The 25,428-nt window shown below is 36.6% G+C and overlaps 1 protein-coding gene across 5 annotated transcripts in view; it reads right to left on the bottom strand.

Annotated features, from left to right (window-relative positions):
- REV3L (REV3-like, polymerase (DNA directed), zeta, catalytic subunit) overlaps positions 1–25,428 on the bottom strand; it is a 178,271-nt gene that overhangs the window by 19,321 nt on the left and 133,522 nt on the right. For all 5 annotated transcript variants that reach the window (XM_010856597.1, XM_010856599.1, XM_010856598.1 and 2 more), the window contains 6 exons: positions 19,726–19,844; positions 13,174–13,315; positions 11,434–11,678; positions 10,007–10,115; positions 7,964–8,170; positions 677–786 (listed from right to left, as the gene is read on the bottom strand). In XM_010856597.1, coding sequence (XP_010854899.1) covers positions 677–786; positions 7,964–8,170; positions 10,007–10,115; positions 11,434–11,678; positions 13,174–13,315; positions 19,726–19,844 — 932 coding nt within the window. The remainder of the gene's footprint in view (positions 1–676; positions 787–7,963; positions 8,171–10,006; positions 10,116–11,433; positions 11,679–13,173; positions 13,316–19,725; positions 19,845–25,428) is intronic.

The raw sequence follows: 25,428 nt of genomic DNA, 5'->3' as shown, positions 1-25,428 counted from the left end.
GGCTTTAGGAAGTCTGTGAGCCTCTGGAATCAAAAGTGAAAACTGTATTTACCTATATGAACTATTTATATAAGAAGGGCAACAGATTTTGGGGCCCAGTGAAAAGTGAACCACTCTTACCTTTGGCAACTGTTTTTCCAAAACAGTTTGATTATTTTAAGATATATATTTAAATTCAGAGACCTGCAGCTATCTGAGGAATTCTTCACATTAAAAACTCTTTCTTTAAACAGACTAGACTCCTGTATATACAGTTTTTACAGATCCCTATCTAAATACTTAAGGGTTCCCAGATGGCTCAGCAGTAAAGAATCCACCTGCGCCAATGCAGGAGATGTGGATTTGATCCCTGGGTTGGGAACATCCATCCCTTGGAGAAGGAAATGGCAACCCACTCCAGTATTCTTGCCTGGAGAATCCCATGGACGGAGGAGCCTGGTGGGCTACAGTCCAGAGGGTTGCAAAGAATTGGACACAACTAACGCACCATCACATCTACATACTTGCTACCTGGAGAGATGCCATGGGAATCTTCACAGTCTGCGGCTCACAAAAACTGGAGAGAACTTTGGTAGAATTCTATTCTTAGGAAGGATTACCCTTAAGGCATTTCAAACACTGAAATGAATATCTGAAGAGATGCAAAAGGACAACTACAAAACAGAAAGTTCATTACCTGTCAGTATCACCATATACAACCCTGGCACCCCATTTCTTGGTATCATTCACCAGTTTAATAGCTCGTTCCAAAGTTTCTCTGGCTTTGTGAACAATACTATCACCAACCTGTTGGTACAAACACATAGGAAAAAAATTTTTAATATAGTTTAGTATAAGACAATAGGCTTTAATGTATAATACTTAATTTTCATTACTGAATATTTCTAAAACTGAAACAAGGAGAAAAGAACACTGAAAAGAAAACAAAATAGTCACCAGTGCCATTCATTATTCCTTCTTCAGGTACTCAAGAAGAAAATGGGATGGATGAATAATTTAAAAGAAGAAACCGATCAATATACAGACTTGCCTGTGTGAGTGTATCAGTAAGTATAATGGTCTGCACTGTATACAAGGATAGCTATATTTGATCCTAGAAGAATAAACCTTATTTATTCAAGGACTTTCTAATATGCCTTTATACCAACAGGAGACCACACTGTGTATATGCATGTGTGTGCATGTATATCTTTCAAATTTTTTCTGTTGGAGTGTTATAATAATTTCTTTCAGTATCATTAAAGCACTCAAAGCCCATGCACTGGGACAACCCTGAGGTATGGGATGGGGAGGGAGGAGGCAGGGGGGTTCAGGATGGGGGACACATGTACACCCATGACTGATTCATGTCAATGTATGGCAAAAACCACTACAATCTTGTACAGTAATTAGCCTTCAATTAAAATAAATTTTAAAAAAGTTTATGCTGAACCTAAATATCAGTGATTGGTTATACATAATTTTTATATTAATACTGAATGCAAGGAAAAATGCATGATTATATGATGAAAAATATATCACAGTGTTCAATTTAAATCAGGTAAGCAGATATATGTCTAACAAGGGTTCTTTCATTGGTGATTGGTGAGTTTTAACAACGATAATGGCATAAGCTGACAAAGCAAAAAAGATGATGGATCTTGACAAATACAAGCAGCAAGCTAATTATATTTCATAGTTAAATAAATTAAGGAGGCTAGTATAGCACTGCTGCTTCATTTATTAAACTCATTAAAGCTAAAGGCTAGGGAAACTGCTGTTCAGCATAAATGGAACATTACTTTTTAAAGTTTTAAAGTAAGAATTATGTACTTTTTCTTTTGCAAACAGTATTTATAATGATCTTTCCCATTTTACTATAAAATATGAATTATATGAACTAAATGCAGGATTTATTAATAATTAAAAGGCTGTTTAAAGATGTTTACAAAGGAAATATTAAGTATATGAACAAAGGAATAAATAAACTGATCACAGAAACTTAATTTGATTTTAAAATTAAGATCATAAATCCTGTTGAGACCTTTTGTGCATTAGAAAACCTTGAGAATATGAACTACAACCTAATACATTAAAAGAATCAATCATGTCATCTAATTGAAATTCAAGTTTAAATAAAATATTCAGTCTGTCTTTTGCCACTTTCACAAGATAAAAATATGTGATAGCAAATAGCTAAATGGGCAAGCCATCCAGAATTAGAGTCAAATATGATTTTGAGATCTACACATACAAATAAATACACACATACACTGATCCTAAATGTCTTCCTCCTGCCATCTACTCTGACCCATTTAAACTACACCCGGAAGAGTCAGAACTTTTGCAGCTGGCCCTGAGGTCCATGCTCTATGAAGAACTCAGGCATGAGAGCGAGGGGCACAGTCGAGCACTGGAGGAGAAGAAACGAGTGGGAATTACATTAAAACTGATTCTGCTACTTTGTGTAACAGTTCCTAATAAATAAGATTACAGGGCTAAGAGAATGGATTTAAAAAGAAGAAAAATTAATTGGTTTCATAATTTAGCCAATGGTTGGGATCCTGAAAAGTCATAATAAGAAAAATATTTAAAGTAAAAATTCTCTGAAAAGAATGCTGGTAACGATGTGGAGAAAAGGGAACCCTTGTGCACTGTTGGTGGAAATGTAAATTGGTGCAGCCACTATAGAAAACAGCATGGAGGTTCTTCCAAAAATTCAAAGTATGATGCAGCAATTCCACCTCTGGGTATTTATCTGAAGGAAACAAAAACTCTAACTGGAAAAGAAGCCTATATCCTCATGTTCACTGCAGCATTACTTACAATAGTCAAGACATGGAAACAAGCTAAGTGTCCATGATGGATGAATGGATAAAGAAAATGTAGTTTATATATGATAAAATATTATTTAGCTATACAAAAGAAGGTAATCTTGCCATATGCAGCAACATGGAGATGTTGAGGGTATTGTGCTTGGTGTATTTTTTTTTTAACTTTTTACTCTGTATTGGGATATAGCTGATTAACAATGCTGTGGTAGTGTCAGGTGAACAGCAAAGGGACCCAGCAATACATATACATGTATCCATTCTTCCCGAAACTACCCTCCCATCCAGGCTGCCACATAATATTGAGCAGAGTTCCATATACTATACAGTAGGTCTTTGTTGGTTATCCATTTGAAATATAGCAGTATGTGCACGACCATTCCCCTGGCAATCATAAAAGTTTGTTTTCTAATAAGTCTTGTAGGTAAGTTCATTTGTATCATTTCTTTTTAGATTCCACATATAAAGGATGTCATACAATATTTCTCCTTCTCTGACTTGCTTCACTCAGGATGACAGCCTCTACATTCATCCATGCTGTGCTAAATGGAATTATTTCACTTTTTTAACGGCTGAGTAATATTCCACAGTACATACGTGCCACATCTTTTTTATCCGTTCTCCTGCCAATGGACAGTTATGTTGCATCCATGTCTTGGCTATTGTAAACAGTGCTGCAGTGCACACTGGCGTGCTTGTATCCTTTCAGATCAAGCTTAGATGCATTCAATCTATAAATTTCCTTCTAAGTACTGTTTTTGCTGATCTCCACAAACTGATAAATTGTATTTTCATTTAGTTCAAAATAATTTAAAAATTTCTCTTTTGAGATTTTTTTCTTTGACCTGTTATTTAGAAATTGGCTATTTAATCTCTTAAGTATTTGGGGAATTTTCCAGCTATCTTTCTGTTATTGATCTCTGCTGCTGCTGCTAAGTCGCTTCAGTCATGTCCGACTCTGTGTGACCCCATAGATGGCAGCCCACCAGGCTCCCCCGTCCCTGGGATTCTCTAGGCAAGAATACTGGAGTGGGTTGCCATTCCTTCTCCAATGCATGAAAGTGAAAAGTCAAAGTGAAGTCGCTCAGTCGTGTCCGACTCTTCTCGACCCCATGGACTGCAGCCCACCAGGCTCCTCCGCCCATGGGATTTTCCAGGCAAGAGTACTGGAGTGGGGTGCCATTGCCTTCTCCATTATTGATCTCTAGTTTAATTCAATTCTGATCTGAAAGCAGAATACACTATATAATCTATTCTTTTAAAGTTATTAAGGTATATTTCATGGTCCAGAATGTGGTCTATCTTACATGCTCCTTGTGAGCTGGAGAATATGTATTCAGCTGTTTTTGGATGAAGTCGTTTGTAAATGCCCTTTTATTGTGTTGTTGAGTTCAACTATGTTCTTCCTGATTTTCTTTATTTTCGATGTTGCCTTTGCTTTGTTCCTATTTTTAATTTCCACTCTTTTACTGCTTTTTTGGTTTGACTATTTTATATTACACATTAGTTATATTTCTTTTTAAAAAACTTTTTATGGTGGTTGCCCAAAATCTTGCAGTATTTATATTTACTTTCAAGACACCATTTTCAAAACCCACTAAACCACTTCATAGGTAGTGTGAGTACTTTAAAATGAAAGAATCCTAATCTGTTCCTCCCAGTCCTTGTACCATTTGTCATTCATTTTAGTTATACAAATGTACATATATAAAAACATACCTAATCAAATACTTTTTTTGCTATTATTATTTTGAACAGATCATTACCTGTTAGATCAATTAAGAGAAATAAAAGGGCTTATTTTACTCTTACTTATTCCTTCTCTGATGCTCTTCCATTCTTTGTGGATCTAGGTTTCTGACCTGTTGTCACTTTCCTTCTCTCTGAAGAACTTCTTTTAACCAAATCTTGCAAGGCAGGTCTATGCCAACTAATTCCCTCAAGTTTTATGTGTCTGAGAAATCTTAATTTCTCCTTCACTTTTGAATGATAATTTTGTACGGTATATTTTATTCCATTTTTTTCTTGCCTGGCACGGTTTCTGAGGAAAAGTTGCATATAATTCTTACCTTTGCTTCTCTATAAGCTAGGTGGTTCTTACCCTTTGGCTTCTTTGAGGACTTTTATTGTTGATTTTCTGCAGTATGAAAATGATGTCCCTAGGTTTAGGTTTTTGGGTTGGTTTTTTTTTTGGCATTTATTCTGTTTGGTGTTCTCTGAACTTCCTGGATCTGTAGTTTGGTGTTTGACCATTTGCTCCTATTGTTCTTCAGTTGCTAAATCATGTCAGACTCTTTGCGACCCCATGGACTGCAGCATACCAGGCTTCCCTGTCCTTTACTATCTCCCAGAGTTTGCTCAAATTCATGGTCTTTGAGTTCGTGATGCTATCTAACCACCTCATCCTATGCCTCCCTCTTTTCCTTTTGCCTTCATTCTTTCTCAGCATCAGGGTCTTTTCCAATGAGTCGGCTCTTCGCACCAGGTGGCCAAATTATCGAAGCTTCAGCTTCAGCATCAGTCCTTCAATGAATATAGAAGATTGATTTCCTTTAGGACTGACTGGTTTGATCTCCCTGCTGTTCTAGGGACTCTAAAGAGTCTTCTTCAGCACCACAGTTAGAAAGCATCAGCTCTTCAGCACTTCTTAATGGTCCAACTTTAACATCCGTACATGACTACTGGCAAAACCATAGCTTTGACTGTATGGACCTTTGTCAGAAAAGTCATGTCTCTGCCTTTTAATACACTAAGTTTGTCATAGCTTTCCTTCCAAGGAGCAAGCGGATGTCTGACATTAATTAGGGGAAGTTCTCAGTCATTATTGTTTCAGTATTCCTTCTGTTCTTTTCTTTCTTTCTGGAATTTTTATTACATATATATCACACTATAGTATTAGGACACCTTTTCCTTTTTTTTCTTCTTTTGAGTTTTAGCAGTTTCTACCAAGAGTTCTTCAAGCTCAGAGATTTTTTTCTTAGCCATGTTCAGTGTAGTAGTCAGAGGCATTTTTCATTTCTCTTACAGTATTTTTGATTTCTAGCAGTTCTTTTTAGTTCTTTCTTAGAATTTCTACCTCTTTGCTTATATTGCCCATCTATTCTTGCATGCTATCTATTTTAGCCATTGGAGGGAGCTCTTAGCATCCTAACCATAGTTTTAAATTTGCAGTCTGATAGTGCCAACATCCCTTCCCTATCTGAGTCTGATTCTGGTGCTTTCTTTGTTTCTTCTGTGTTTTTTGGCTTTTGGTATGTCTTGCAATTCCTTCTGACAGCCAGACATGATGTACTGGGTAAAAGGAACTGCTATAAACAGGCCTTTAGTAATGTGGAAAAGGTGCTGGGGAGAGAAGGACGTGCTCTTCAGTCCTAAGAGTAGGTCTGTTTTTCAGTGAACCTGTGCCTCTGGACTATAGACTTCATAAATAATTTTCAATTTTTCACCCCACTTTGGTGGGACAGGATGACTAGAGCAGGCCAGAGTATTTTTCTTCCATGTAGAAGGCTAGAGCAGTTGGAGTTGGGTATTTCTCTTTTCCCAGGTCAGTTAGGCTCTGATGAAACTCCAACAGCTTGGGCTCTGCTTAAATAGTTTCTCCTGAGGGCAGACTTTGTTAAACACAGAACACTCTAGTGTATTTCAGAATGCTTCTTTTCCCCTCTCTGTGCCAGAAGCACAAGGAAATTTTTCACTGATATTCACTGTGAAAACCTGCCTCAGCTCCTAGTTGTGTGGGGACCCTGATGACTGGGTCCATTGGGGTTTTTTCTCTCTCAGATTTGTTTAGCCTGAGCCTCCAGCAATTCATCAGCTATGGTTCTATTTTTACTGTGGCACTGGTTCTCAGACTTGTGCTCATGGATTACACTCTGGTAAGCTGTGAGTCTCTGTATTCACCTGTTGGGCCTCTTCAGTTGGGGGGAGGGGTAGCAGTTTACCCTGTGACTTCGCCTCTCCAACAGATCTAAGAAGAGTTGTTGACTCTGCCGTTTGTTTGGCTTACTTGGTGGGAGGACAGAGTGGAGACTTTGAGTTTCTTACATGCTGGACATATAACCAGAAGTCCCTTGCACAAGTTTTTGCAGTTTACTTTGCCTACTGTGAGCTGTCCGGGGACTTTATTCTTCCACTGCTTTTCCTTTGCTGAACGACTGCAAATATGGCATACCACAATGCTCTAGCCTTCATTTGGCATGAAAAGATCATCAACCAAACAACAGTACTCTGTTCTTTTCTCAATTAGTGAATTACTGTATTACTCTGTCATACTACTTTGTATTTATGTCCAATTAACACCCTAATTTAGTAAATAATAAGAAATTAGACTTTTTAATGAAGAGTGTCTTAATTGATGCTTTTGAACTGTAGTGTTGGAAAGACTCTTTAGAGTCCCTTGGACTGCAAGGAGATCCAACCAGTCCATCCTAAAGGAAATATTCATTGGAAGGACTGATGTTGAAGCTGAAACTCCAATACTTTGGCCACCTAATGCAAAGAACTGACTCATTTGAAAAGATACCCTGATGCTGGGAAAGACTGAAGGCGGGAAGGGGACGACGGAGGATGAGATGGTTGGATGGCATTACCGACTCAGTGGAGATGAGTTTGAGTAAACTCTGGGAGTTGGTGATGGACAGGGAGGCCTGGTGTGCTGCAGTTCATGGGGTTGCAAAGAGTCAGACACAACTGAGGAAATGAACTGAACTACTGCAAAAGAAAGGTTTTACTTTATATCTATCAGTATACTAGTAAATAGGGAATGACTTTTTTTTTGACATTTAGAGAAGACAAATGAACTAGGCTCAGATCTCTATCAATACATTAAAAGGAATTATTTAGTACCAGTATTACTGTAAACAATGCTGTAAAGGTGGCACAGAAACCTCATGCCAATAATGGATTACGATATGGTCATCCAGGTATCCAGAAATGTGTATGCTAATTTATAAAATTATCATTAAATAGAGTTCTCATAGAGAAAACCCACAAATCTCTAAGAATATGTATGTATATAAGCCCTGGTTTAAGAAAAACTGATGCTATGTCATGGAAATGAAACACTTTAAAAAAACAAAATGCTTCAATGAACAGGTATTCATTTAATGCCGCTTTAGTCTCTTTTAAAAAAACTATAGACTTGTATCACTTACCTCAATGCATGGCATTCTCCCAGAAAAATTAGCAGCTGTATAGCCAAATGTGACATTTGCTATCAGCTTAAGTCCTAGCTGACGTGCATCAAGCATTCGTGAAAGGACTCTGTCCTGCTTGTAAGCCTTCATTGACCGCTTCACCATGAATCTAGTCTTCAAAATCTCCTCAAGCATTCTTGGTAGCACACCCTTTCTTACTGAAGGCTATCATAAAGGGAAAAAAAAAAGAATGTTTAGATCCCATAAATATTATAGGTTTAGATAATTAAGAAGGAAGCAAAAAGTATAACAACGGCCAACTGTCATGAATTGAAACAAATAGTAAGAGTGGCCACAAGACCAGTGGCAGTCAATATAAAATCATCACATTTTCTTTCTTTTGAAGAGGGCTTTTCTCCTAAAAGGTTCCTGTAATGTTTACAAATGTACTGTAGCACTACTATGTGAGCTCAGAGACCTCCAGGACGGAGGATGCCAACTAGAACGTAAAAAACCACACGAGTTCAGAGGGAAATTTTGTCACAACTTTGATCCAAACCCCCACTCTTTCAGAAAGACACACGGGATTTGTATCACTCATAACAAACCTCAGTTTTAAAAGATCTCATCCTAATGACCCCACACAGTAATCTGCATGGAACTCCATTTATCTACCTTGGAAGAATGATGAGCTGGGTTGACTCTGCTGACATTCAAACCTGCAGTTCCAGGGACTCTAGGTATTTCAAATCTGATGCTTAGACCACTAAGCCATCCCCTCCGGCCTATATTTATTAGCAATCTGGAAGAGGGGATGAACAGTGAGGTGATAAAATTTGTTGACGCCAAAAAAAAAAAAATCATTTGTATTAATCAAGACTAGGGAGAATTTACGAGAACTCCACTAGGAATGAAAATCACAAAACAGTATTAACTTTGAGGATGATTCACAGACACGTGCAAGGTAATGCATGTCAGACTGAACAATTAAAACCTCAGGGATAGTATAATAACACTCCTGAATACTAAAAAAAAAAAAAAACTAACTTTCATTAAACTTTACACATCGGGTCAAAATGTAGATGCAAGTTCTTAAAATGCTGTTAAATGGAGATAAAATAATAAGCTACTAGATATGCGACAATGAAAACATATTCTAACCTCTAATTCATTCTGTGTACCTTTTGAAGCAGCCATGTTTATGTTAAGACATGACGTGTTATTATGTTAAAATATAACATTTTCCAAAATGGAATATATCCTGAACTCTCCTGGTAAAATTTTTCCTCATATCTAAATGGCTAATTTTAGAATATTCTTTAAACATAGCATCCTTTGATTGGTAGAGAATGATGCTACTTTTGCTAAGTACACCAGAATGAATTTGAGGGCTAGTGGGGTCCATGCTACCACCACCAACTACTCTACTGTCCCGTGATTCTTACAGACTCACTGCTAAGGAAATAGAAAAGGAATGAAGTTGGCATATGAGAGGCAATATAATCTTCTCCTAGATCTCTTCCTATTTGCCTTTGATTTATTCATTTATGAGGCTTTTTAGTCTCTTTTTGAAGGGAGACAGAGAGAGAAAAAAGAACTCTGTTATAAGTCTGGGTATCTTCTTAAAAATATAATCAATAAATATATTAGAGTATCACTTTTAAGACAGTCTTAATTTAAAATATATAGAACAATTAGTAAAGTACATGCTAAAGCAGTTTTAATCTTTGTAAGTTAACACTGTTGTGATCATCACATAGCTATCTAAGTCAACCAGATTCTAATAGAGGGCAGGAGGTATATATGCAATCTATTTCTTGCAATAGTTTATTAAAAAACTAAAGTCTAACAAAAGATTTAAACCTAAATTCATGCAAAATAAGATCATTATTTTTTTAAAAAATGATTTAAAAAATTTCTTAGAAGATTCCTTGTATCTTTGATTTTTTTGAGATATTGAAGTAAGCTTTTTTTTTGTATTATATGCCAACAACATCTAGACCATTAGCTCTCCAAAGGTTAAATCACAGTTGATACCTTTCATTTATAAGAGAGTATTACCTTGACAAAAGCTATCCCATTGGGGGACACTGTGATATCATGCCTAATTTGGTAAAGTAAATCTGGAGGTACTCTTAGAGAGGTACAGCCAAATTTGAATTCATCATACCTGTTAAGGAAAAAAAAAAATGAAGCAAATACTTTTTCAAATCACAGAACAGAGATTCTGGGCATTTTAGGAATCTTTCTCATTCTACTGGAAATTCATTTTTAAACATCTAAACATGAATTCATATACTTAAAACGTTTATTTGTTTAGTTACCAAAAAGCAGTTCTTTAAATACAGTTTATTAAAAGAAACATTTCTTAAATGGCACTATTCTAAAACATATGGGGAAAATCTACACTGAAATACCAAATTTCACCTCAACATATGACTACCTTACACTAAATTACCTAAAGAAAAATTTAAACCTTAAATAAAAAGACTGTAGGGGCTTCCCTAATAGCTCTGTTGGTAAAGAATCTGCCTGCAATGCAGGAGACACCAGTTCAATTCCTGGGTCAGGACGGTCCACTGGAGAAGGGATAGGCTACCCTCTCTAGTATTCTTGGGCTTCCCTTGTGGCTCAGTTGGTAAAGAATCTGCCTGCAGTGTGGGAGACCTGGGTTTGATCCCTGGGTTGGAAAGATCCCTGGAGAAGGGAAAAGCTACCCACTCTAGCATTCTGGCCTGGAGAATTCCATGGACTACAGTCCATGGGGTCACAAAGAGTCAGACACAACTGAGAAACTTTCACTTTCAAAAAGACTGTAAACAACTTTTCCAAATTCCTATTCTTATTAAAAAGACAGAATTACCGATACAATTTCCATAAAAGCTTTCTATAAGGAGTGAATATACTTTAGACTAAAACTATAACACTTGGTTTTAATTACACAAGAATATTAGAAAGGAAGGCCATTTCTTATGAGAAAAAATTTGACATGAATAAAATCTAACATTTGGCAATTTAACTTTTTAAAAGAAAACTATTTCTAAGAAAAGTCAAGAGGAAGTCACAGCTAAAGCTATAAGATCATAATCCTGACTGTTCCACTGAAAAGTGATTTATACCAACAAATTTTATATAATTCTTATTTAACAAGAAGTAAACAAGATACAACAAATATAACAAAGATTATATTTAATAAGATATAACAAATATGTCTTATTTAACAGATATACATGAAAAGTGAAACATAAACTGCAAGGCTGAAAGTATTTACAGTCTTGTTCACATGAGTTATCTATCCATGATGCTGAATTAATCTACAATGATCCACATACACACACACAACTACAAAGAGTGGACTAGCTGTATTACAGCCCATTCATCCTGCTCAGAAGGGTAGTCTCATATGCAAAGAGACACTCAAAGAGAGTCTAAGTTTAGTAAGAAGTGTGACGTGTAGCAAAGTAATTGTAAATATGAAAAAAACTTACTTCCCCAAGTTTTCCACGTGACCGAGGCAGGTGGAGAAACAGTAGTTGTATGCAATTACAATAGAAGGATACAGTGACTGGAAATCCAGAACGAGAACAGAGTTGCTATAGAAGCGAGATTCAGGCTCCATAATTAGGGGAACACACTGTGGGGCTCTCATCTGAGATCTCTGCTGTACACTAGGTGTCACAGGAATATAGTTCATTGGTTTAGCAATACGCAACATCATTGATTCCACACGGTACTGCAGGCAGAGAGGTGGAAGTAAGGAGAGAAGAAGAAACTTAAAAACAAATATACTGGTCTTCTGAATATGTCGAGAATCATGTGGGAGATGTTTTGTTCTTCAGAATACAGCTGCATGACTTTCTCACACCACAGTTACATAGTAATGGTTATTTAATCAGCTTTCATAACTTTTATAAAAACTGTAAAATATGTCAAATAACTTATACAACAAGCCAATTTTAAAAAGACACAGTTACATTTAAGATTTAAAAATAGCTATATCATAATAAAAGATGTAGAAGAGACAGCTGTACAATGTAACAATTTCATTGAAAAAGCTGGCCAATAATCTTTCAAAAATTTATTCGGGAAAATCAGAGGATGGCAATGAGGAGACTTGAGATGGATAAATGTTATCTCAATTTCCCAAGAAGGAAACACAAGGATTCCAAAACTGAAAGATAGGTTAATAATGGTCCTTCACAAAAATGAATCAAGCAATTATTGTTTATGGTAACAGCTATAAAGTGGACAGTCTGTAGTTTGAGGGGGAAAAAAAAAAAAGCACTCACAAAAACCAGTATGGGTTCTCTGAAATGTTCTCATATGGTTTTAAGGTATCTCTCTGCCTTTTATTATAAGCCAGCTCAAACAGGCTTTGAAACTCATGGGAGTATAAATAAGTAAAATCAATATAAAGCAATAAAATAAAATACAGCAACAAGTAATGCTAAAGTAATTAGAGCTCTAGGTTTGCTATATTTGCTGAATTGGTAGACTGGGGGAATGTTACAGACATAAAATAATTAAAAGATTTTATGAGGTTAAGGAATCTGAGTGATTTAATATAGTATCCCAGATGGCTTAGCACAGTGTTTAACACACTAAAAGTATTCAAATAAATATTTGTTGAATAAAAGCAGGAAACCATTTCAGCAAGGCATTTAAACAAAATCTTTCATGATAGCCTTGGGAATCTAATTAGAGAGATATGAGTTAAATGGCTTCTAAGGTCCCATTTATCTTTAATATTTTAAAAAAGTGATACAGCCCATTTACACTGATTCCCAAATCCTTCCTCTTTTTTTTTTTTTAAATATTAGTTATCTGTTGGAAGTTTTGGAACTCCCAAAAGTAGGACTGTATGACAAAAGAGCTAGACTTTCTTTACCGCTTCTCCAGTTCTAAGCAGCTTTCAAAGCATCCCTAATCACAGTGACAGTATTTAGGAACAGAATATCATCCTCAAGGGCACAGGCATTTATTTTTTTATTACCATGTAAAATTCAGCAGTGGTCAAAAAGTTGGTATGGAGAGAAAATAAAAAAGCAAAGCTATTAAGTGAAATTAAGCTTTTCCAGAAAACAAAATGATAAGATTTGATTAACCAGCTACATACTAGTTGGTATCAGACACAAAGTTAAAAAAAAAAAAAATCAGATCATTTCAACATCTCAAAAGTATATCATTCACATAGAACTTTCAAGTGTGCAATAAAATTGATTTCCTACCTGTGAACCCCTTGTCAGTACATGTAAAAACTGAATACCAAAAAGTCTAGCCATTTCACTGGTTTTCCCAATTAGGTCCAGCTGTTCTAACATTTGGAGATTTCCACGGACACGGCTAATATAATGATCAACCATTTTCCATCTGTTAAAAGAGAATCCACGCTATGAACATTTGGGAAACATTTGGGTACTTGAAACTAGTACATTTTCATTATGCCAAAAATTACCTATTAAAAGTGAAGTTATTTTAGAAGGGAGTCACGATGGAGTCTTTATCAAAATATGTTAAGGATAAAGATTAGAAAACTGCAGATATTTCAAGGGCATAAAACCTAGTGAAAATATATAAAGTTCAAAACAGTACTTGTGATAAGGTGATAAGACTAATTATTTTTAATATTTTGCTGATCTTCCTCTATTTTTGCATTGGCAAGCAGTAACACTCTCTTAGATGCCACTGCTGATGATGCAGTAATTACACAATTATATTATTTTATCTATAGGCTTTTAAAGAACATGGAAACTTTAAGTCATCACTGTTAATACCAGTCTCAAATAAAAGTATGCACTGGCATTTTACGGGAAGAAACAGTGATTTGGTTGGTGGAGATTTAGAAAAATCAGGAAAATAATTTTAACGAGACCACACATAGGTAAACAAATATGTCATATCAGTATTTCCTGTGAAAATATAAATATTCTGTTCTTCGACTTAAACCCTGAAAACCTCTTTACCCTACCGTTTTATAAATAAGCAAACAATAGGGCTTCCCTGGTGGCCAGTGGTAAAGAACCCGCCTGCCAATGCAGGAGACACAGGTTTGATCCTTGGGTTCAGGAAGATCCTACATGCTGTGGAGCAACTAAGCCCAAGTACCACAAGTACTGAGCCTGTGCTCCAGAGCCCAGGAGCTGCACCTACTGAGTCCATGTGCTGCAACCACTAGAGCCTGCACACCCTAGAGTCCGTGCTCCACAACAAGAGAAGACACCACAATGAGAAGCCTCTGCATGGCAACTAGAGAGTAGCCCCCTCTTCCCACACCTAGAGAAAGCCTGTGCAGCAGTGAGGACCCAGTGCAGCCAAAAATAAATAAATAAAACTATTAAAAAAAAAAAAAGCAAACAACAAAACCTTCACCAAAGTTATGAAAGGAAGTTTTGATTTTAGTATTGTTATTAGACTATAAAAATGACTCAAAGATATACGATAAAGAATAAAACCTATTCATTTAAAGAATATTAAGTTTCAAATATATTGTAACTTTTAATTATGTGGGTTTTAAAACAAGATAGTCATATAATAATTCAATAAACTTATTTAAAAACCTGTTCCTAAGACACATGATTAATCCATACAAAAAATGAGAAAATGAACATGAAAAGAAAAAAAAGAAATCACCCTATAATTAAAAAGATAATAAAAGTGTTAGTGAGGATGTAGAAAAATTATAACCCTCACACACTGCAGTAGGAATGTAAAATAGAGCAGTTGCACTAGAAACAGTCTGGCAATTCCTCAAATTGTTAAAAACAGAGATTTAACAGAGTATAACTGACCAATTCCACTCTTAAGTATATATGTCCAAGGGGAATAGAAATATTCACCTACACCAAAACTTGTACAAATATTCATAACAGCATTTTCAAAATAGCCAAAATGTGTAAATAACTCAGGTGTCCATCAACTAATGAATAAGTAAAATGTGGTATATACCCACACAGTGGGGTATTATTTGGTAAAAAAGGAAATAAAGTATTAACACATGCTACACATGAATGAATCTGGACTGTATATTCTGATGATTCCACTTATATGAAAGGTCCAGAACAGGCAAATCTATGGAGACACAAAGTAGACCAGTGGTTGCTTAAGATGGGGATGCGGGGGAGAAGAGGTGAAGAAGGGAGGGTTGGAGGGTGATGACATGAAGAATGGAACTATTCTAAAATTTATTGTGATAATGGTTGCACAACTCGGAATACAATAAAAACCATGGAACTGTACACTTTAAATGGTGAATAGTATGGTATATGAGAGAATTACATCCAAATAAAACTGTTGAAAAGAACGAAGCAAACAAAAAAAACCTTAAAATTTATTAATACTCAATTTTTAAAGTAAAATGAATAGAAATACTGTTCTATAACTTGCATTTTTTACAATGTATTGTGACTATTTCTCCACATTTATGTATTTTTTATAGCTATTGAGTATACTATTGTATGGTCATAACAATTTAGTGTCTTTGTTGAGTATCTTTTATTACTATAAACAATGCTGTGGTGAACATTTTTCTTTTGGCCACCCCACGTGGCATGTAGAATCTTAACTTCCCCAACCAGGGACGAAAGCCATACCCCCTGCAGTGGAAGCATGGAGTCCTAACCACTGGACCACCAGGGATGAGCATCTTTGTAGTTAAGTCTGTGTACAGATGCTTAAATATTTCCTTAAGCTAAATTCATAGATTTGGTCTTTTTAATATGAAGTGACACACTGCTTTTTAGATAATCTTAATAATTTACATTCATACTAGTAAAGTGTTTCCATGCATCTTTGTCAACACTAGGGATTGCAATTTTAAAAATTATTTTAGTTTGATAGGCAAAAAAACTATATCACATTTTAATATGTATTATTTTAGATCATTCATATAATTCTTCAGTAATACATACAGCCAAATGTAAAGCTAAGATAATACATATATGTGGATTCAGTCAGTTCCTTTAAAATATATTAATTCCACTTTCTTGATTTTACTTGGCAAAAACATACTTATCATCCTATATAACACCTAATTAGATGTAGCATAATATGCATTTTGAACACTCTAGGGTTTATAAACAAACCACTGAATGTAGTTATTAATGTAGATATTAAGTTTAATATCAAGTTTCATTTTATTTACTGGTATATAACTTCCCCTAAGCTTCTATTTCTATAAGGCTTTGATCATAAGCTCAGTATTTTCTGTGATTTCACTTCACTTCCTTGAGATTCCTTAAACGAGATTGGAGGACAAGTGGACATGCTCAGAAAGCAGTTACTTCAAATATAGCAGATTGTTTTTAAGGCTCAATCTTCCTATCCTCACCATCATATGGCCTTATAATTCAGTAAGCAGCTCTACTCATTTCTAACATCAGATACATTAATTTTAAGACTATGTTCTTTATACAGATATTTTCTAAGCTTATTAACTATCCATTTTACCTTTAAAGAAAAGCAGAGGTGGAAACTTTCATTTCAGATTACAGACGAGTAACTGGTACTAGACTAGCTCTCTTGGATAAAAGATTCAGGGTAATTGTTTCTGGGCAGTGAGCAATAGGCAGTGCAGGACGATGCTCCTTGAGAGAAGGGAAACTCATATGAAATGAGCCTCAGGTTGTCTGGAGATAATTTCCTAAACCCAGTGCAGTATGCTAGGTCTGAGCAAAGTGTGGCTATACTGCTAAGCTGAGGAGACAAGAGTTTAGAGTTCAGGCAGGCTGTATCTGCAATCTGTGGAAAAGGGCATCTGTGCAAAGGGAAGGAGTTAGGAGTTAGTAGTACAGATGGGGGTTTCTTGTGAGTGGCCCAGGGCTACGTGGAAAAATGAGCAGGGAGAGGCTTACTAGAGAGTAGCAGTTGGGGACCTGAGTCTGGAACAGAACTTGTAAGACAGTGTTGTAGTTGAAGGTCTGGCCATGCCAGAGTGGAGAGACTTCATGAACCCCTTATGAACAACCAAAGCATCCAGCTGAGAGCTCAGAAAAACTATGTCTTGGGAGCAAGGCATAAAGTAAGGCCACTGCAAGCAAACCTAAAACCAAGCACTAACAACAGGCCTGTGGGACAGAATATGGAGACTGAGTCTTGTCAAGCTGGAGGGACTTAGAGAGCACTTTCAGCCTTCCAGAGATTCATCTTAACAAAGCATAAAAAGCAGGTATGCACAAGCTCAGGTGATCAGCCAGTAACTCAGTTGCTGGCTGGAACAAAATAAACATGCTTCAGAGGAGGATAATAAAAAACCAGAATCTGTACAACAGAACATCAGTAATATCCATTACATAATCATGCAAAGAAACAAAAAAACATGACCCACAGTTAAAAAGCAGTCAACAGAAACTAATACAGAGATGGTCAGGTGCTAAATTTAGAAACTATTACAAGGTATGTTCAAAAATCTAAAGAAAAGATATTCAAAAAGTTAAAAATACAGTATTAATGAGTGGACAGGGAAATCCACTGAATACAGAAACTATCAAAAGAAAAAACCAAATGAGAATGCGGGACTAAAAATAACTGAAATACAAAATTTACTGGTTGTTCTTAACAGCAGGTTGGTGACAACAGAAGAAAGTTAGTAAACTTAAAGACAGATCATAAGAAAAAAAATGAAGAAAAATGTACAGAGCCTCAAGGATCTGTGGGACACTATCAGCTAGTATAATATACATACTGAAATTATGGAAAACAAAGGCAAAAAGAAAGAAACTTGAAAACAGCCCGGAAAATGTAATTCTGCTTCAGATGTAGAAAGCTGCAAAAGCATGTAACTCCAGTCTAACAATGATAAAAACCTGGATAATATACATAATCATAAGTTTTACTGAAGCCTAAAGTGAGTTAAGGTTGTAAAAGAATCAGGTGAACTAAATTTCATAGTTTCAAACCCACTGAAGGACAGACAGGACACATAACGTATTTCATCTTTGGCAGAGAAGAGGAGGGAGAGGCAACTCATAAAAGCAGGTAAGAAGGAACCAGTTAACATGTTATTAAATTCTTAAAGGTCATGTATGAGCCAGCATGACTATTTAGAATCACTGGAAGCCCTAGACACTAGGGCAGGGCACAGAGAAATGAAACCTTGCAACTTCCTCCAACCCATCTCTCATATGAAACCTTGAGCTGCTTTGGGGCCAGGAGGAAACTCTCCAATCCTTAGGGTTTATGCAGAGATTCACTCTCTTTGGGAAAAGAAGAGATGCCAAAAATGTCTATGGCTGGGAGAAGGCTGGCAGTAAAAGCTGCACTAGAGGGAAGGGCAGGAAACCTCCCCTGTTCCAACTGTGTGCCTTGTACCAAGTAACAAGCAGCAGTTGTCTACCACTAGGAAAGGGGAAAGAAACATTCCCACCATAGCTTTCAGGCAAAGAAATACCACTGCAAAGGCAGGAGCAGAAGTGTAAGCCATTTTCCTCTGTGGGAGAGTCAGGAAACATACTTGGATCCGGCCCTGGCAGTGATGCAAAGCGGAGGTCCATCACCGTTGTGGGACGAGCAGGAATGCTGAAGGAGCCTCATCCCCAAGGCCTAGGAGAACAGGAACTCTCAAAGACTAACTCTGGGCCTGGGAAGTGAATAATCCCCCTGTCTCCACTCTGAGCCTTACACAGAGTAACAGCAGCAGCAGCCATCCACTCATTAAGCCTGACTTTTCCATACACTGGAAAAAGGAGAATGACCATTGATTCCTCATCAGAAATAATGACGCCACAGGAAAAGGGAATAAAATCTTTACAGCAGTGAAAGAAAAAGAATTCTCAACTCCAGAATTAGTGAAAATATCATTCAAATATAAGGGGGAGATGAAGACATTTTTAGATAAATAAAGGCTGAGAGAATTTGTTTCCAGCAGTCTTGTACTAGAAGAACTGCAAAGAAAACAATTCAGCAGTGTCTTAAAAGATTAAACATGCTAATCATGTGACCTGGAAATTTCATTCCTAGAGAAATGAAAACGTATGCATACAGTTTTATTCACAATAGCCTCAGACCAGAAACAACTCAACTGTCCCTCAACAGGTGACTGGGTAAACTGTGGTATCCTCATACAAATGATTATTATTTAGTAACATAAATAGGAACAAACTTTGGTTTGTGCAACATGGTTGAATCTCAACATGCTGAGTTTCTTAAAAGAAGACAGACACAAAAGGGTAGTCTGTAAATAATTCTAATAATACAAAGTTCTAAAACTGCAAAACTAATCTATAGTAATAGAAATTCAATTTGTACTTATGTGGGTGGTTAAGGAATAGTTAGATTAATGACAGCTGTATATGGGAATTTTCTGGGTGTTAGAAATGTTCTTTATCTTGACTGGGCTAGTGATTACAGGGTGTATACATTTTTCAAAGTCACTGCACAATATACTTTAAATGTGTACATTTTATTGTATATAAATTATACTCCAGTAATAGGGCTTCCCTGATAGTTCAGTTAGTAAAGAATCTGCCTGCAATGCAGCTGAGACCCCGGTTCAATTCCTGGGTCAGGAAGATTCACTGGAGAAGGGATAGGCTACCCACTCCAGTATTCTTGGGCTTCCCTTGTAGCTCAGCTGGTAAAGAATCCACCTGCAATGCAGGAGACCTGGGTTGGGAAGATCCCCTGGAGAACAGAAAGGCTACCCACTCCAGTATTCTGACCTAGAGAATTCCATGGACTGTATAGTCCATGGGATCACAAAGAGTTGGACACAACTGACTGACTTCCACTTTCACTATTGATTTTTAAAAAGAGATATTATCCTCTTTAGAATTATAAAACATTACCTGTATAGATCTGTCTTGTTATCAAACCAATCTGATAAGACTCGAAAAGTAAAGAGGGGAAAACGCTGATGAAGAACATGAAAGCTCACATTTTCAAAGGTGTAGTTATTTAGAGCCACCTAGGAAAAAAAAAAAAGAAAAACTCCATTATAACAACACTCATACTTACATGCGAATTTGTTTCTAAAAGATTCTAAATATTAGTTCTAACTTTTCATATGATATGAAAGCTACTTGTAAAAATAATCTGTATTACAGTTTAATCACAATGAATTTAAAACTATGTAGACACTGCCTACTGGACAGAAATGTTTGTACTAAATTAACATTTAATTGGAAAAATAATCAGACCTGTAAGATTCAACTTGGTCATATAATACTTACTTCAGAGATTCCAGTTCTTATCACTTCTGTTTATATCTATGCCAATAAAAATACTGACAAACAGATTATTTTCAAGCAAGTTAATTTTTTGTTCTTCCCATACTTACTTTCTGGTCCTGGATGACAGGCTGATTAACATGCTCCCACAGATTCAAGAATGAGTTACCTAGTTAAAGGCAGGCATTCATCCTGCTCACAAGAATTACATCAGTACTAAGACCCAATACATGGACATTATAGGGTCACTTAACTTCATCCCCAAAGCAAAAGATTAAAAAGAAATGGCAGAAATGTTTCTTTATCTTCAAAATATGTAAGTGAAAACTGTGTTACTGGGAAAAGAATACTAGAAAAGGGTCCAAATTCACAAAAACATACCTCTAGCTAGATGATCTCTCATAAATACCTACAAGACACAGCAATCTAGACAAAGACAGTTATTTCACTGTAAATGAAAATTATGGAATCAGCAGTCACCATTCTTAGGGCAGATTGGGGTTGTGAGGAACAGTTCAAATAGCACTTCACATTTGTATATAACCATCTTCAAATACTTTCTTTTCTACCTCTACAATCCAACAAGTACAAAACAGAGACTGAATGTTAAGCTCATCTCAGTCCAGTGACCCAAACTGGTCTCACTTTATCTACAATTTCTATCAATCTCCAGAAAAACAGCACCAAAATGTGGCATATTTCATGGAGTGTGTGTATGTAACTTACACCTGGACACACAGACTTTTAAACTTTGGAATGAGCCTATTTATTATAAAGTCACCAGTATAAAACAGATAATAACACATTATCTTGGAAGTAAATTACTACCATTTTTTAAAAAATTGGTATTGCCCTGGAGTACTTCCCTCAAAAATAAATGAATAACTCATTATCAAATCCCCATACTTGAATGACTCTTGTACATGTTAATGAATATTTTAATTTAGTTTAAAATTTTTTTCTATTTAGTTTCATAGAAAATGGAACCAAATATCTGACCTCAGGTAGTTACATGATTACCTAATACAGAGTACAGCACTTCAGACCAAACCAATACTTCTGCTAGAGTATACATCATCATTATAACAAGCAAAAAATCTCTCCAGAAAAAATCACCTGGCAGCTCTTTCATTATGGGAAGACTTGAAGTCTCCTATGTAATAAGTTGATCTATAAGGATTAACTGGGAGATTCTGTGACCTCAAACTACACTTAAATAAAATTTTAGAAATTGGTCTGTAATACCTGAGGCAGATGGGAGACTTATGTTCTGAGTTGATTTTATTTCAAATAGATTAAAATAGATAAAATAGTTTATTTCATAAATTGGATTAAGGCTAAAATATTATAACCTTGTAGCACCGACTCTACTTTGGGTCTTATTAGGGTCACAAAAGTGTAAAAATGCTCAGCTATAATCCCAGCTATAAGTAAAATTAAAGAAAAGAAAACATGAAGTCTAAAATTAAGATACTTGGAATGTTTCTAATCTTTAGTGTGGTTTACTCCACAAGTTGACATATGAATCTAAAAGTAAGAATTAGGAGTTTGTTATTTGTTTTACAAGGCAATCTAAGTGAGTTAAACATTGGAATAATGTATTATGTACAACAGATCAAAGCCAGAACTAATATAAAGGAAGAAAGTGTTGTAGTCCTTGGCCATTTATTTACTAATAAAGCAATCGGCTGATGAGAGGTATGGTTACACTTTTCCATTCATAGAGTCAATGTGCAATATACAATGGTTAGTCACTTCAGAAACAAATTCTTCAGAATGGGGAGAGGCAATCAGAGAATCACTGCAGGGGAGCCAGGAAACAAAGAGGAAAGGGACAAAGAGGAAGGAGACAATGAGGAAGTGCCTGGGCCCTATTATTCTACCACCTTACTCTCTCAGTTGTTCCTCACTTCCCCAAAGTCTTCAATTACAAGTTCTGATTGACATAAACTTTATACAGAAATGCCAGGCTGGATGAAGCATAAGCTGTAATCAAGATTGCCAGGAGAAATATCAACAACCTCAGATATGCAGATGATACCACCCTTAAGCCAGAAAGCAAAGAAGAACTAAAGAGCCTCTTGATGAAAGTGAAAGAGGAGAGTGAAAAAGTTGGTTTAAAGCTCAACATTCAGAAAACCAAGATCATAGCATCTGGTCCCATCACTTCATGGCAAACAGATGGGGAAACAATGGAAAGAGTGACAGACTTTATTTTTTGGGCTCCAAAACCATTGCAGATGGTGACTGAAGCCATGAAATTAAAAGACGTTTGCTCCTTGGAAGAAAAGTTATGACCAACCTAGACAGCAGATTAAAAAGCAGAGACATTACTTTGCCAACAAAGGTCTGTCTAGTCAAGGCTATGGTTTTTCCAGTAGTCATGTATGGATGTGAGAGTTGGACTATAAAGAAAGCTGAGCGCCAAAGAATTGATGCTTTTTAACTGTGGTACTGGAGAAGACTCTCAAGAGTCTTCCCTTGGACAGCAAGGAGATCCAACCAGTCCATCCTAAAGGAAATCAGTCCAGAATATTTACTGGAAGGACTGACGCTGAAGCTGAAACTCCAATAATTTGGCCACCTGATGCCAAGAGCTGACTCACTGGAAAAGACCCTGATGCTGGGAAAGATTGAAGGTGGGAGGAGAAGGGGATGACAGAGGATGAGATGGTTGGATGGCATCACTGACTCGATGGACGTGGGTCTGGGTGAACTCCGGGAGTTGGTGATGGAAAGGGAGGCCTAGCGTGCTGCAGTCCATGGGGTCACAAAGAGTCGGACACGACTGAGCTAAACTGAACACAAATTTATAGTGAACCCATGAATTGTAATGTATGCATACATCCATTTAACCACCACATAGATGAAGAAATTTCTAGGGCACTGAAAGGCTGCCTTGTGCCCTTTCCCACTCAGTACTCACCAAAGTTATAGTCTAGGCTTGTTCATTTTAAAACTTCATATTTCCATACTTTAAATGGAAACATTTAACATGTACTATTATTTATCTGGTTTCTTTTGGTCAAAATTACCTTTGAGATTCAATAGCTGTTCAGTGCGACAATATTCCATCGTTCTTCATTGCTAGGTGGTATTCTTTCATTACAGCTGCTTACTCTGTACCCTACTAGACACCAGTTATTGGTGACAAGTCTATCTCCCATAGTGTTCTTTGACAGCAGGAACATCTCTGTACATCCTTCCCACTCACTTCTCACTCTGCACCAAGACTCAACAGTGATCTGTCTTTCCTCTAAATGTATATATCATTTATGTCTCATTTGGCTCTTATATGCCTGTAGGGTCAGTGACAGATGGTCTATCAAAACCATATATATGGGAGATATGTGTATACATACACATCACTGCCCACCCCCACGCTCATTTCAAACATGCTCTATGTGCCCAGAGAACTTTTTATCTGACTACTCCTCCTTAGCATCTGATTCCTCTGTTTCTCAAAATGTTTTCATTCACAAAAACGTGCTTGCATTAACCCTGCTGGCTCTCTCCATTTACTTCTCAGTGAGCTCATCCACACTCTAATGTGACTTCCAAGGCTGTACCTCTCATCCAGACTCTACCCCATAATTGGGACTTTCCTACTTAAATGTCTGTTGAGCATATTTACATGGATATATGACTGATATCTCATGCTCATTATTCTTAATCTTCAGTTTCCCATCTAAACGTGATCTTAAACCATCTATGTCAGAACCCTGATAATCATTCTCGACACATCTTCATTTGTTTGTACATCCAATTCTTGCATACTCTCTAAACTGTTTTGTGAATCCTGATATCACTGTCAACTTTCATTTGAGGAACTACAATAATGTTCTTCCTGGTTTCCTTACCTCTGGTCTTCTCCCCTTCTACACAACTACCAGGAGACAAGTCTCTGAGATAAAATCACATCAATGCCTCTGTATTACCTTAACCAACACAACGATCATACTCTGAGACCTGTGATTACCAGTAATTGTATCCTCTCCATAATTTCATGCAATCCATCCTCTTAACACTGTCTCCTTCTGGTTTACTCCCCTTGGTGCCTTGACCTCTTTACTCCTAACCTAGCTCAATTTCACAGTCAATTATCATAATCCTAACCTCACACTAACATTTGGTTCTCTGCCCCCTCTTGATTCCTTTGTAATTAATTCAATTTTAGCAAAAACATAATTCTTTGCCTGCAAGCTGTGATGAAATCTAAACCTCTGTTACTCTGTACTTGAATCTGTGAATCTGAACAGTTGGCAGGTATCACTTTACTTTCCTGATGCAAATCTCAATTGGGTAGCCTAGCTTCTATATTTTCTTAATTAACCATTCTCAAATTCCCCTAGATGACACTTCTCTCTTCAAACCCAGAGAGCCCCTCCATACTGCTCACTCTCAGCTAAAAACAGTGTTTCTTATTTCAGAGAGAAAACTGAAGCAGGGGCTTCCCTTGTGGCTCAGTAGTAAAGAATTTGCCTGCCAATGCAAGGGGTCATGGGTTTGATCCCTGACCTGAGAAGAACCCACATGCCGTGGAGCAACTAATTCCATGCGCCACAACTATTGAGCCTGTGCTCTGCAAGGAGACGCCGCCACGAGAAACCTGCATGCCACAATCAAGAGTAACCCCCGCTCGCTGCATCTAGAGGAAAGCTCAAGCAGCAACAAAGACCCAGCACAGCCAATAATAAATAAAAATTTAAAAATTATTAGAAAAAAGAAAACTGAAGCAACAAGATGAGAGCTTACACAAATTGTCACCCTCACATCTACCCACCTAACAACATCTGCCATGATAGTCTGCCTTCTTGCCTGCTAAAATAGAGGAAACAGCTATACCCTTAATCTTAATTTGATATAAAACTTAACTTGATCTAAATCTAAAACAGATCTGCCCAGATCTGTGCACTAGAGATGGCGTTCTGTAATAGCTGTTGAACTGAATCAGTTCAATATTTGTTGAAACTGATCTATTTCCAACCTACTTTGCAAATTCTTGAAAAGCCTGGATTAAGTTGATATCTGGAAGTCCTCTAAATAAAATCCTTTGGGGGAAGAGTCATTTATTCTTTCATTCACTCAGTCAACAAGTATATCATGAGCACTATTAAGAGGCACTTTGTTAGGATTCGGAGTCTAGAGGGAATAACAGTAATTCCATGTTAAAGTTATGTAGGACAGTGAAAACTATTAATAGTATATTAAAAAAATAAAATAAATTTTAAATCCAAAGTAACATTTAAAAAAAAGATATCCATTCAGCTGTAAATTGTATCTGGGTGGTGCAACTGTTGTTGAGGTGTCCTAGAAAGAACA

Source organism: Bison bison, unplaced genomic scaffold, assembly GCF_000754665.1.
Source record: "Bison bison bison isolate TAMUID 2011002044 unplaced genomic scaffold, Bison_UMD1.0 scf7180017864373, whole genome shotgun sequence".
In the NCBI taxonomy this organism is placed as follows: domain Eukaryota; kingdom Metazoa; phylum Chordata; class Mammalia; order Artiodactyla; family Bovidae; genus Bison; species Bison bison.
Note: the sequence above shows the minus strand (reverse complement) of the source record. Positions and strands in the feature narration are given on the sequence as shown.